The following is a 14672-nucleotide window of genomic DNA, read 5'->3' as shown; positions in this document are numbered from 1 at the left end:
GGAGAGAAACCTACTGGAGAGTAGCTCTTCAGGAACAGGGTTAGAGAGAGAAACCCAGTGGACAGTAGCTCTCCGGGAAAAGGGTTGGAGAGCCCTGATTTAGACTACGTCATCAATACATTCATGATTGTCCTGCATCTCCCTCTAGTAAGATAACTCATGCAGTTGTATTCACCAGGACATTAAAGATCAGTTGCAGAGAAAAACGCATGCATAAGATGTCTGAAAACAGGCAAATCATACCACAAGCCAAACATCACAAGCTTGCACTTGTATCTGGTGGACTCGAGTACGTAGTAGAACAAAACTAAATGTAGCCATTTATAGTTAACATTTTGTATTATTTTGACTATTCTATGACGTACGGATGGCAGTTGCAAGATTGCATAACAACACACACTTTGGAGTCCTGATATTTAGGGCCGTAACGACCCTTTCTAAAAGATGGTAGCATATAATGAGATGTACAGGGTTTCCAAGCAGCAGTCACGTGATGAAAACACATTTACAGGTGCTTTACATACTAACTAACGTTTGGTTCAAGGATGGAAAACTCAGGCCTCATACTTGGGGCCTGACATGGAAAAGCCCCAGACCTAAGTCAAAGGTTATATGGAGTTAGGCTTCTGGGGATTTTATTTGTCAGGAGTAAGCCCTAACCATACACATAGGCCTAGCCAGGGATCTGCTATGCTTTAAGGGATGGCACAGAAAAATCACCTTTATCACACACAACCTTGGAAAAAATCCTTTCACATTGATAGCTCAACTGCGAGCCAAAAGCAAGAGCATTATTGAACAGACTGCAGTAGTGCCATTAAGAATGAGAAAATACATGTATGGCTTTATTCATGTACAGTTTAAAACAACCCAATTTTTTCCTGTTCATTCCAGCCTGTTGCGTCGTCTGAGCCCAGTTGCAGGCATTTCTTCTGGAATGCTCTGGGCAAGGCCTATGTCCTCAATGTTTGTCTCACAAGAATCGTCCAAGGAGGGCATGTCCTCCTCCTCCTCAGTATCGGTCGCTGAGTACTCATCCTTGGATTCAGGGTGGTGCTGCTGGTGGTGGACTGGCTCCTCCTCTTTCACAACACCACTTTGATCGTCTTCCGCAGGAGTGACCACCTCTGGCGAGGTGTCGCTGTGGGCTGCCAGAGACTCGATGAGGTCATCCAGGTTCCTCTCACACTGCGGCTCTGAAAGACAGAAAAGGGAAAAGTTGCGACTGTGCGTCACAGTCACCGCAAATAGACACCCCATTTCAGGATGGTGTGTTTGAGTCATGATGTCAATACTGCTCATGTATGATGGGGTGTGTGACTCTGGCTGCCCAAGTCATTTTCCCCAAGACAAATAAAGTTCATTTTGCCCCCCCAAAAAACTTGTTTGTTCACTGTAAAAAAAATGGTCAGAAAGTTGCTTTTTGGAGCTGAATGCCAAACCATTCAGGAGAGAGAGGTGCTCCAACCTGGCCCATTTTGGATACCATACAAAGAAAACCAGAGTAATATAAAATAGGGAACAGGACAGAATACATTTAAAATTTGTATTTTTTTGTTGCAACGGAAAACAAAATAGTTTATTTTTATCCAGGGGCCTCATTTATCTATTGTGCTGAATTTCTAACTAAATTCTGGGCACGTGGAAAGCCTAGAATTTGCGTACGCAACAAATTGTGGAGGCGTTGGCAGAATGTTTTAATCTTTTTCAAACTAAACATGCGAGACCCAAACTCTGGCTGCGAATTCCGCAAGATTGACTGTCTATTTGAGAAATGTAAAACTAAGTGCTACAGCCCACACTGCTTCAACACAAAAGACCAACTGTTGTTCAATATTTTGTTGATCAATAGATTGTTTCTATCTCCTGCCTTGGTATAGGCTCTGAGATTAAACATGTTATGAGGTCACACTCCTGCACGGTAATACTCCATAGCCTACTGTTAAATACTTGAAATAGCCTAGGCTGCCAGTCTATTTCCTGTCAGGTAGCTTAACCTATTGAATGGTAATTATTTGTCCTATAGTAGCAGGAATAAACCATTCATGTCAGAAAAGGACAGATGTCCTGCAATATGATTGATTTGCATAATAAATATACATGCCCAGCGATCTCCTTACCAACGGAAAATCTGTTTTATCATTACACTTTGTGTTTATCAGCATTGTTAGTAATTACAGTAATTCCGGTGTCACCAAGCAACGCAGCTTCCACAAAATAACAATATTTGCTTGCAATACAATTCTTCAACGACAAGAAGTTGTGTGTAGACAGAGTCTGAGATGTGTGGAGATACGTACACTTTCCTGTCAAGTTCAAATATGATAAATACCAACCACAGTCCAGAGTCTGAGATGTGTGGAGATAAGTACACTTTCCTGTCAAGTTCAAATATGATAAATACCGTCCAGAGTCTGAGATGTGTGTGGAGATACGTACACTTTCCTGTCAAGTTCAAATATGATAAATACCAACCACAGTCCAGAGTCTGAGATGTGTGGAGATAAGTACACTTTCCTGTCAAGTTCAAATATGATAAATACCGTCCAGAGTCTGAGATGTGTGTGGAGATACGTACACTTTCCTGTCAAGTTCAAATATGATAAATACCGTCCAGAGTCTGAGATGTGTGTGGAGATACGTACACTTTCCTGTCAAGTTCAAATATGATAAATACCGTCCAGAGTCTGAGATGTGTGGAGATACGTACACTTTCCTGTCAAGTTCAAATATGATAAATACCAACCACAGTCCAGAGTCTGAGATGTGTGGAGATACGTACACTTTCCTGTCAAGTTCAAATATGATAAATACCGTCCAGAGTCTGAGATGTGTGGAGATACGTACACTTTCCTGTCAAGTTCAAATATGATAAATACCAACCACAGTCCAGAGTCTGAGATGTGTGTGGAGATACGTACACTTTCCTGTCAAGTTCAAATATGATAAATACCGTCCAGAGTCTGAGATGTGTGGAGATACGTACACTTTCCTGTCAAGTTCAAATATGATAAATACCAACCACAGTCCAGAGTCTGAGATGTGTGGAGATACGTACACTTTCCTGTCAAGTTCAAATATGATAAATACCGTCCAGAGTCTGAGATGTGTGGAGATACGTACACTTTCCTGTCAAGTTCAAATATGATAAATACCAACCACAGTCCAGAGTCTGAGATGTGTGTGGAGATACGTACACTTTCCTGTCAAGTTCAAATATGATAAATACCAACCACAGTCCAGAGTCTGAGATGTGTGGAGATACGTACACTTTCCTGTCAAGTTCAAATATGATAAATACCAACCATAGCTGGAAAAAACTTGCAGAACCTAAGGTTTAGTCTTTTTGTTTTGCGTACGCACCTTTGATAAATGAAACCCAAAGTAGTCCCTATTTGTCTGTTTTCTTCCATTTGGTGCCTAATGAACATGTCCCGGCAGGAGGTGGGGCCACATACCTTCAATGTTAAGGGGTGGACAGTCCATGCTTCTCTTCTTCATCAGGTGGCGGATGGACTGGAGTTGGGACATGATCTCGTTCTTCTGTTCCTGGGCCACAGACTTGACACTGGAGAGGAGCGAAAGGGCCAGGAGAGAGCAGGGTCACTGAGGACATACCTCTGGGAAACGCAGGTTCAGTTTATAGCTCCGGGGTGGAGTTTCTCTAGGGACAGATCTAGGATCAGCTTCCCCAATCCTAACCTTAACCATTAGTCAGGGAAATGCCAAACTGAGACTCAAATATAATCGAGGTCTAGGCCCTAGGGGCCACTTCACCCAACACCCAGTTGATACAGAAATGTGCTTCGGTAAGACACTATCTCCCATTTGGTGCCTGGTCAACACACCCCAGAATCCCATTACCTTAAACCCTCTTAGATTCAGCAGGGTCAATAGTGTCAACAGTTTATCAAGACCATGCAACATCCCCTAATAACTGCTATTACTACCTGGTCTGGATAAACTGGTCTTAATCACGACGGACATGTATTTATTTACATGGGGTATTATTTACAGAGCACTATTACACAGAAACAGAAGACAAACCGGAGCTCTGTGGTTTATGGGTCAGTTGGCTGACTTACCAACTTGTCAATGGGTCCAGTTGGGTGAGAATGGAGTTGAGCATCTTCTCTGTTTGCGCTAGCCGCTGCTCCAGCTCTGTAAGCTGATTCTCTATGGAAGGAGACAAAGCCACCATGTAAAACAAACAGCTGGTTCTCTATGGAAAGAGACAAAGCCACCATGTAAAACAAACAGCTGGTTCTCTTTGAAAAGAGACAAACCACCACCATGTAAAACCATGTAAAAAAGCATCTGCATGATGGGTAAGATAAACATAGGTATGCAAACAGACCCTTTTGGCACACCACATGGACACAGCACACACCTGTCTCCTCCGACTTCTTGGGACCTTTGGCATCCTTGTTCTTTTGGGCTTGGGAGTCATCTGCAGACTTGATCTTAGAGAGAAGGGAGATATCAAAAGTCTGAGCCGTATGTGTGTTTAGTCCACTCAGGCTCAGACTGACAGTATTACCATAGTTCACACAATCACATTTGCTCTGATTAGCAATCAACTTTACTCCAATCCCGCCCGCTCACTCACTCGCTCGCTGGCTGGCTGTCTGTCTGTCTATGCATGTTTAAATATCCCCATGCAACCCCATCACAATCATCACTGCTACAACGTTTTTCAATGGTGGAATTCCTGCTCCAGCCTATACCTTCAGAAATTTGTACGCTGCAAAGAGGCCGACTCCGATGGCGTAGAGCGGCATCAGCGTGAACACGTAGCCCTTGTTGCTGTTGGTTTTGTATTTGTCACCCTTCATCTCCTGCTCCATCATCACCTTCATCTGCTGCATGTTCTCCAGGGTCTGAGCTTTGTTCATGGAGCCAGGCGTGTTCTTGTTGACCGGCTGCCCTCTCACTGCACCTGGTCCCGGACCCGCTGAGAAATAACATGACAGAATTAGACGATGGTGATGATGATGATGATGAACAGGCCTATTCATGACAGTTGTCTTATTGCTAAATCCTTAAGAGGCTACGATGTTGCACACTTTTGCAAATAGACAGATATCTTGTTTTAAATAAGTTTGACAATTTTGAACATAGTAAAACGTTAGGCTACTAAACAAATATGCCACGGCAGGAGCAACACATTGCATAGGCTAGGCCTACACATTATGACGGTGCAGTCACATTGCCAATTCAAATACTATTTTAAAATTCATGCTACCCTTTCTGTTGTAGCGTGCATCAAAACCTCTTGTTTCCTTGGCTCCGGATCCTACGCCGAACATTTTAGGGAACACCACAAACGCAAACAACACCGCCGTAAATGCGACAACCACTTGCTGGGACGATGAGAAAACCATATCCTTCTGCACCGTAAAGCACCAGAACAGCGACGAAAACAACCGGAGCCTTTGGTCCAGACGTGCAACACCGAATCTTTAGCGTTTCTAGGCTATTAAGCAGAAGGGAAACTGACTCATTGCCACTTCAAGCTGAAAACCACGTAAATCCTGTGCTGACTATTGAGGTACATATGAACGGTGCTGACTGAAGATAAACAGCTGCTTCTTCTTCGTCGTCATCTTCTTCAGGATTTGGTTGACGGATCGCATCCAACTTTTAGGTGTATACACCGCCACCTATTGTACTGGAGTGTGAGGCCAGTCACGGCCTATCTATTCTGATACAAATATATATGCAACATGTAAAGTGTCGGTCCCATGTTTCATGAGCTGAAATAAAAGATCCCAGAAATGTTCCGTAAGCACAACAAGTTTCTCAAATGTTGTGCACACATTTGTTTAAATCCCTGTTAGTTAACAGAGGGTGGGTTTCTCCTTTGCCAAGATAATCCATCCACCTGACAGGTATGGCATGTCAATAAGCTGATTAAAAAACATGCTCAATACACCGGTGCACCTTGTGCTGGGGAAAATAAAAGGCCACTCTAAAATATGCAGTTTTGTCAAACAAAACATGGCACAAATGTCTCAAACAAATGTCTCAAGTTTTGAGGGAGTGTGCAATTGGCATGCTGACTGCGGGAATGTCCACCAGTGATGTTGCCAGATAATTGAAAGTTAATTTCTCTACCATAAGTCGCCTCCAACATCGTTTTAGAGAATTTGGCAGTGTGTCCAACTGGCCTCACAACTGCAGACCATATGTATGGCGTCGTGTGGGTGAGGGGTTTGTGGATGTTAACAAAGTGCACCATGGTGGCGGTGGGGTTAAGGTATGGACAGGCTTAAGCAATTGCACTTTATCGATTGCAATTTCGATGCACAAAGTTACCGTGACGAGATCCTGAGGCCCAGTGGTGTAAAGTACTTAAGTAAAAATACTTTAAAGTATTACTCAAGTAGTTTACTATTTATATTTTTACTTAACTACATTTCTAAAGAAATGTACTTTTTACTCACATTTTCCCTGACACCCAAAAGTACTCGTTACATTATGAATGCTTAGCAGGACAGGAAAATGGTCCAATTCACGCGCTTATCAAGAGAACCTCCCTGGTCATCCCTACTGCTCTGATCTGGCGGACTCACTAAACACACTTAATTTGTAAATTATGTCTGAGTGTTGGAGTGTGCCCCTGGCTTTCCAGTAAATAAAAATAACAAGAACAGTGCCATCTAGTATGCTTATTATAAGGAATTTGAAATTATTTGTACTTTTACTTTTGATAATGAAGTATATTTTAGCAATTACATTTACTTTTGATACTTAAGTATATTTAAAACCAAATACTTTTAGACTTTTACTCAAGTAGTATTTTACTGGGTGACTCACTTTTACTTGAGTCATTTTCTATTAAGGTATCTTTACTTTTGCTCAAGTATGACAATTGGGTAGCTTTTCCACCTATGTATTATCATGCCATTCATCTGCCGCCATCACCTCATCATCACAGCATCACACTGCATGGCCCCATGTCACAAGGATCAGCACATAATTCCTGGAAGCTGAACTTCACACAGCCATTGAAGAAGAGTTGGACAACATTCCACAGGCCACAATCAACATCCTGATCAACTCGATGCGAATGAGATGTGTTGCGCTGCGTGAGGCAAATTGTGGTCAGAACAGATACTGACTGCTTCTCTGATCCACGCCCATGGCTTTTTTTTTAAAGGTATCTGTGACCAACAGATGCATATCTGCATCCCCAGTCATGTGAAATCCATAGATTAGGGCCTAATTCATTTATTTCAATTGACTGATTTCCTTATGAACTGTAACTCAGTCAAATCTTGGAAATCGTTGCACGGTGCGTTGATATTTTTTTTACATTATTACCTTCATTAGTCCTCTTCCTCTAAGGAAGTGAAATCACGCCCTAGACACCACCACCTACACTCATTAAAAACCCACTGCCCCATTCCACTACTTTCACCCTATCTGCTCCTGCACCATGCCAACGGCCTGGGAGGACGGGACACCAGCCCTCAACACACCCTGGAACTCTTCTGAAGTCAAATTTCGTTTAGCCAAATATGTCTCTGCAGCTGCCACCACAACATCTATTTTCTGTAATTTACGTTTCATTTCTGTGGTACAGTTGATAACCATTGATATGAACGCTAAGAAGCCAACCTTACTGAAGCATAAATCACTCGTTGGCCTATCCCTCCCTCTGTGCTGGCACAAATCTCCTACTCACCTCCTTCCTACACACTGCTGCAACATGACCATAAACGCAAGATTAACAGCTCTTATTGTGTGACTTCCTTGATTGAGAATGTGTTTATTAATGCGGCTTCTTCAGTTACTGTAGTTGAGTTAACCTAGTGAATGTTACTGCCACCCATTGACCTGGAGTGAAAACACACACACACACACACACACACACACACACACACACACACACACACACACACACACACACACACACACACACACACACACACACACACACACACAAAACTAGTGCATCCACTTCTTTGTTAACAATAGTCCTAGATCGCACATTGTTTAATTATATCTTAGAACATTTTAACAGGATGATTTAATAATATTGAATTTTGCCCAAATACAAATCCAGTCAGGATGTTCCCCTGCACTACTTGGCCAACTCACAATAGAAGTAAATATAAGAAAATCTGATAGCTGCTACTTGGAAGGATTAAACTACAGAAAGGAATTTAAATGTTACCTGACTCTTTATCATCAAACCCACGGGCCCTTCGGAGAAGGTGATAGATAATTAGGGCTACAGACTGATGCCAGACATCTCTGGAATAGGTTGCTTGCATACAGCTTTTTGATACCATTTATACTCTTTCAACTATAACCACGCTGAAATGTGTAGACTGACTGAACTTAGATTGCTTCAACACAGATTTTTGCTACCATTCATGCTTTATACACTGTTAGGCTTGTTATATCCCCATTCATTTCAATGATGGAATGCAGGCTTCAACAATACGAAAAAGTATTAAAATGTATGCACTCACTACTGTAAGTCTCTCTGAATAAGACCGTCTGCTAAATTACTAAAATGTAAAACAAATCTAATTAGCATAAGCACTCCATAGGCTACAATGGGAAGTACTTGATTCGCCAACAGCTCTTGAAACATTTAAACTACAAATACCAACCAAATGCTGAAATTTGCAGACTGACTGAACTTAGATTGCTTCAATACAGATTTTTGCTACCATTCATGCTTTATACACTATAACGCTTGTTGTATCCCCATTCATTTCAATTATGGAATGCAGGCTTCAACATTCTTAACTGAAATCGCTGCCACAGAACTTACAGGTTGTTGAAACTAAAACATTTTTAGAGCTTAAAAAGACATTCTATGGCTTATAATGTTATAGTACTCACTCTAGCCTACAATACTACTCCATTATAACCCATTATAATAACTCCACACCTACAAACCACCCCAAAACAACTCACTTTAACTAACCCATAGCCAATGACAACCCTATTACTACCACTACTACTTTTAATTCACAACCTTCAATACTTCCCTGCATGTCAGGCACTGCTTCATGACACCAACCAGTCATGTGGAAAACATAAAATAGCTTGAGGCAAGTCACAAAACCTATCCTGTGAGCACAAACACACACACGCCTAGGTCAAACACCTGTTCCATGAGCATTCACACACACACACACACACACACACACACACACACACACACACACACACACACACACACAACTAGTACTAGTGCATAACTAACACCCCTATTGACCTTTTTGTCTTAATCTATTTCCTTTTACTTTGTGTCACAGTTATTATATCAGGCTATTTAATTATTGAACAAAATGTTTTCTCCTAAAATACTTGATGTTAAAAGATGCTCATTTAAAAAAAAAATAACGTTTGTTCACTTTCTGGATTTCAAAAAAATTTGTTACATAAACAATGATGTCACTTTTGTATAGTAATAATTTCAGATTCAGAAAACCTTCATGTCCCCAGGGGGGCAATTTATTTTGCCGCAGTCATAAAATTATCACATTTAAAACATTTTTTTTAAATAGCAAAGGATATTTCCAAGCAATTAGGCAGGGTAAGTGCAGTTTCATAGTGCAAGTGCCAAGTGCAATTAGTCCAATATTTTATTAAGTTGCAGAATTGCATTTGGAATAAAAGTACTTGGCCCTATTTTTTGTAACTTTCGGTAGTCTGTACCTGCATCCAGAGGGAAGGAGCTGGTATTCGGAGTGGAATGGATGGGAAGAGCCAACCACTATTTTATTAGCCTTCTGGAGGGCTCTGCCCAGGTAGAGAGATGACAGTTCCTGCTGTTGCTGCCCCATGATTTTCCTGCAAGTCCTGACTATCTTTCAGAACCTATTTTTCTGTACAACTCTGATATTCCCAAACCAGCAGGTCAAGTAGTAGGACAGAATGATCTCAATGAATGATTTATAATAGAGAACCATGATGGTTAGATCAACATTCTAAAAGTACTGTTTCCGTAGGAAATACAGTCTGTTGGCCTTTCTTCAAAATAGCGCCACTATACTGATCCCAGGACAGCTTGTTGTCAGTGACTAGCCCAAGGTATTTGTGCTCCTCCACTATTTCAATGGGCTCACAATGGATCAGCGATGGTGTGTGCATAGTCGTGTTCCTTCGAAAGTCAATCACCAAGTCCTTTGTTTTTTTATGCATTTAATTTTAGATGGGATGACTCAAACCAAACATTAAAATCATTCAGAGCCGATCCGTGCTCTGTCTTATCCCCTTCAAGTAGAGTGAACAAAGTGTCGTCAGCATATTTGATCAGGAGGCGGCCTGGGAACTGGCTCTGGCAGCTGTCTGTATACAGTATGTATAGTACTGGTGAAAGAACACTGCCCTGGGGGGTTCCAAATGAAGCAGTGCGCACCTCAGAGAGTGTGTTGCCAACTCGTACCTGCTGACACTTATCAGTTAGGAAGTTGGTGATCCATGTGTCACAGGCCGGCTCATAGCCTGTGGCAAAAATTAGAGGACATCGACAACTGGTATAGGCCAATTCAAAACGTTCTTTATTATAAAACAAAACTATTAACTATAAACAAAGAAAAAGGAATGAGGTGTGGAAATGTCATAATGTAAGGTGCATGGATGCGTGAATATGTATGTGTAAACATGACTGAGTGGAAACTAAATACATCTACAAAGGAACAAACAAAACCGGATCATACCTGGAGGAGCAGGGAGAAAGAGAGAGCAAGCCCAGCGAGCCAGAAGCTCAGCGAGGAGACAGACCAGACAGACCAGACAGAGGTTAGTGGAGCAGTTGGTTAAATACCCTGAGCCCAGGTGGCTCCAATCACACCAGCTGCAATCACTAACGACCCTCCTCTGCCTGCAGGGGGAACCACCCCTGCACAGCAGAGGAGGAGCCGTGACACATGTGATAAGCATAGCATCAAGTCCGAAGTCTCCTCTCAGTCTGAACGCGAGGACCAATGGATTAATTGTGTTAAATGCTGAGGAGAAATCTGTGACCATGATACACACATGGGTTTTACTGCCCTCCAAATGCATGTTCACCAGATGTAAGAGCTAGAGGTTGGCATTATCTGTTCCTCTCTCTGACCGGTGTGCAAATTGGAGGGGGTCAAGGTGTCTGGTGGTGTTGATGATGTATGTCTTGATGATCTTTCTAAGAGATTTAATCAAGATAGAGGTAAGAGAGACAGGTCTGTAGTCATTTGATGCAGATGGATGAGAGGTTTTTGAGACAGGTATAATAATAGATTTTTTTCCATAGAGATGGAATTTCCAATGTATCCAGGGACCGCTAGAAGAAGAGCAGAAGACACTGCAGAAGACACCGCTCAGCTGAGTGGAACAGTGTTTCAAGACACGACCACTTATGTTATCAGGCCCCGGGCTCTTTCGTGCTCCAGTGCTTTTGAACACTGGTACGACTACCTCATTGATGACAATGACATCCTCCATGACATCCTCCTTTACACAGGAAGGGGGAGCGGGGCCGCCCCCTGCTTCAGGGCGGGTGAACAACTTGATTAGTTCATTGGCTGTAGAGAGGCACATCCTCTCATCCGGGTGTGGATTAAATACGTTGCCTCGCTTTGAAGGGGGCATTTGCCATATTCTTAATGCCCATCCAGGCAGAGTCTCCCTGTGACATTATCTGTTGCACCTTATCCTTGTACTGGAGAGTCTCCCTGTGACATTATCTGTTGCACCTTATCCTTGTACTGGAGAGTCTCCCTGTGACATTATCTGTTGCACCTTATCCTTCTACTGGAGAGTCTCCCTGTGACATTATCTGTTGCACCTTATCCTTGTACTGGAGAGTCTCCCTGTGACATTATCTGTTGCACCTTATCCTTGTACTGGCATCTCACCTTTTTTATCTCTTTCTTCATCTCTCTCTGTACCTATTTTCTTTCGTGTGGATTTCCTGAGGCAAACACTTGTTTCTTCTTGTTAAGCACCAACAATTCGTTCACTGCTCAATGCAAATGCACAAAGAAAGACTCATCTGGGTCTAAACTTCAAATTCCTGTGCAAACACCCCCCCTTCCCCAATACTTCCCCCTACTGAGGTGGCTCCGGACCTAGTCCCCAACCTAACCTGCCCACCCCCGCAATAGATTCTGGGTTGCTGACCGTCTCTGTAGGCTCTAGGCTGCAGGGCGACTTTGGCTGCGCCGGACTGGAGGGCGACTCTGGCTGCGCCGGACAGGCGGGCGACTCTGGCTGCGCCGGACTGGCGGGCGACTCTGGCTGCGCCGGACTGGCGGGCGACTCTGGCTGCGCCGGACTGGCGGGCGACTCTGGCTGCGCCGGACTGGCGGGCGACTCTGGCTGCGCCGGACTGGCGGGCGACTCTGGCTGCGCCGGACTGGCGGGTGTCGCTTGAGGCCAAGTGCTCATAGCAGGCACTGGCTGTACCGGGTTATGAAGGCGCACTGGAGGATGAGTGCGGGGAACGGGAACAGGACGTACTGGACTGGGCTGGCGCACTGGAGGCCTGATGCGTGGGGCTGGCACTGGAGGTACCAGACTGGTGACACGCCCCTCAAGGCTAGTGTGAGGAGCAGGAACAGGACGTACTGGACTGGGCTGATGCACATGAGGCCTGGTCCGTGGAACTGGCTTAGGAGGCGCCAGACTTGTGACACGCACCACAGGGCTAGTGCGAGGAGCAGGAACAGGGTAAACTGGACCCTGGAGATGCACTGAAGGTCTGGAGCATACGGCTTGCACAACCCTTCCTGGCTGAGTGCTCAACATAGCCTGGCCATACTGAGGAGCTTTCACCGATTGCACCGGCTTTTGAATGCGTCTGGGCAATATAGTGCGCATTTCCGCATAGCTCGGTGCTTTCTCGATCCGTCGCTCCCTTTAATAAGCATGAGGAGTTGGTTCAGGCCTATTGCCTGACTTACTCCAACTCCCCGTGTGCCCCTCCCAGGTCCATGACTCTAAGTCGCTCCTCTGTTGCTCCCTCTTCCACTCCTCACCTCCTGAAATGGAGGATATAGTGCCTCGTACCTCCGACGCTCAGCCTTTGCTGCCTCCAGCTCCTCCTATGGGCGCTGGTACTCCCCAACCTGGTGCCATGGTCCTGCCCCATCCAGGATCTCCTCCCAGGTCCATGACCAAGTCGCTCCTCTGTTGCTCCCTCTTCCACTGCTTGGTCCTTTCTTGGTGGGTGGTTCTGTCACATTCTTCGTCTTCTGATGAGGAGAAATCATCGGACCAATACGCAGCGTGGTAAGTGTCCATACTTACATATTTATTTTAAACGTGAACACTAAACAAAACAAGAAAATGAACAACAGTCCTGTAAGGCTACACAGCTATACATAGAAACAACCACCCACCAAAACACAAGACAAAAACCCCTACTTAAATATGGCCTCTAATCAGAGGAAACGAGATAAAGGTGCCTCCAATTAGAGACCAATCCCAAACAATTACCACATAGAAATAGACATACTAGAAAATCAAACATAGAAATACATAACATAGAACTAACCCAAAAATCTCAACAACACAAAACAAACATCCCCCTGCCACGTCCTGACCAACTAACACTACGTGACAGTAGTTTACACAAATTAAGCTCTGTGAACTCTGTGAAACTGTTAATTGAATTTCAAGTTTACAAGTTAACTTTGGATGAATTTCAGTCATATGAGCTGAAATAAAAAAAACAATGAATTGAGGATGATTGCTCTTACAACCAAAAAATAGTCTCCTAATCAGACCAATGTTCAAATTTGAGGTATTTCAATAACTTTCAAAGACATTTCGAAGTCAGTATTTACTTCAAAATACAAGTAGTTGAATATTGGAATGTATTTGGAAATACACTTGAAAAGCATTTTTCTGCATTTGAAAATATTGAAATATAAAAATATTGAAATACTCTATGCATTTGAACCCACTTTCTGTTTGTTCCTAGGGTATTTGGAAGAATGTGTTTGGAAACAATATTTGAAAATAGTTTTCAGATAGTAGGCTATTTGTAGGAAATGTTAAAAGAGGTAGCGAATTTTGACCACATAATACTCATATTCACACATAAAATAAGTATTTGAAATATAAATATGCATGTATTTGTACCCAGGTCAGCTCCTGATAATTCCATACATTGCAATGTAATATTTAGTTCCCAAAGTGTCACAGTACTCTATGAGGAACGGACATTTGTTTGAATCTAGATATTAGTCATTTGAACTAACCATGAACATGTAAATATAACGGTATAATGTTTCGTTCTTTCAATCTGTGCTATTGTCTAAAATGTAGGTTCAGGCCTCTTGCTCTTTCTCTCTATCATATTTTAAACACCTTGTAGGAAATACATTTTATGACACTGTCATATAAAATTAAGACCATCCTGTGTCACTTTACTTGGACTAAGAAAATACACTTTGACACTGTCAAGAAGCATTATGACCATCATAATCACATAAGCCAGATAGGCCTGTCACGTACATGCCTTTATATCAGTCATCTGTCAAAAAGAGGATGTCTTGTCCTGCTTCTGCTCTTGCATTCATCCCAGTCATCAGAAACAGAGCATTGGGGTAAGTGCATGTCTGACATCAATTTGTGCGCAATTACAATGATCATTTAATATGGTAAATTTAAAAAATAATACTGTTGACACGTAGGCTATGGTGTAATGGAATGTTTTG

The 14672-nt window shown here is 42.9% G+C and overlaps 2 protein-coding genes and 1 long non-coding RNA gene across 3 annotated transcripts in view; 1 reads left to right on the top strand and 2 right to left on the bottom strand.

Annotated features, from left to right (window-relative positions):
* Nucleotides 1–324: 324 nt before the first annotated feature.
* Nucleotides 325–5384, bottom strand: LOC115180285 (uncharacterized). Its single transcript, XM_029742253.1, has 6 exons — nucleotides 5246–5384; nucleotides 4728–4954; nucleotides 4391–4463; nucleotides 4086–4176; nucleotides 3459–3568; nucleotides 325–1196 (listed from the first exon to the last, which is right to left on the bottom strand). Exons 1-6 carry the CDS (start codon nucleotides 5382–5384, stop codon nucleotides 886–888), a joined length of 951 nt encoding a protein of 316 aa, XP_029598113.1. The 3' UTR covers nucleotides 325–885.
* A 4773-nt stretch (nucleotides 5385–10157) lies between these two features.
* LOC115180357 (uncharacterized) lies at nucleotides 10158–10751 on the bottom strand. The gene is made up of 2 exons (XR_003873062.1): nucleotides 10689–10751; nucleotides 10158–10473 (listed from the first exon to the last, which is right to left on the bottom strand). It is a non-coding gene; the product is annotated as an uncharacterized LOC115180357 (long non-coding RNA).
* The window catches only part of LOC115180355 (cytidine monophosphate-N-acetylneuraminic acid hydroxylase-like), a 22410-nt gene continuing 18404 nt past the window's right edge, over nucleotides 10667–14672 (top strand). Inside the window, exon 1 of the mRNA XM_029742402.1 lies at nucleotides 10667–10770. The gene's annotated coding sequence lies outside the window, so the exon portion shown is untranslated. The remainder of the gene's footprint in view (nucleotides 10771–14672) is intronic.

This window comes from Salmo trutta, chromosome 40 (genome assembly GCF_901001165.1).
Source record: "Salmo trutta chromosome 40, fSalTru1.1, whole genome shotgun sequence".
Taxonomy (NCBI): Eukaryota; Metazoa; Chordata; class Actinopteri; order Salmoniformes; family Salmonidae; genus Salmo; species Salmo trutta.
The sequence above is the reverse complement of the archived record's forward strand: the minus strand, read 5'-3'. Positions and strand labels throughout refer to the sequence as shown.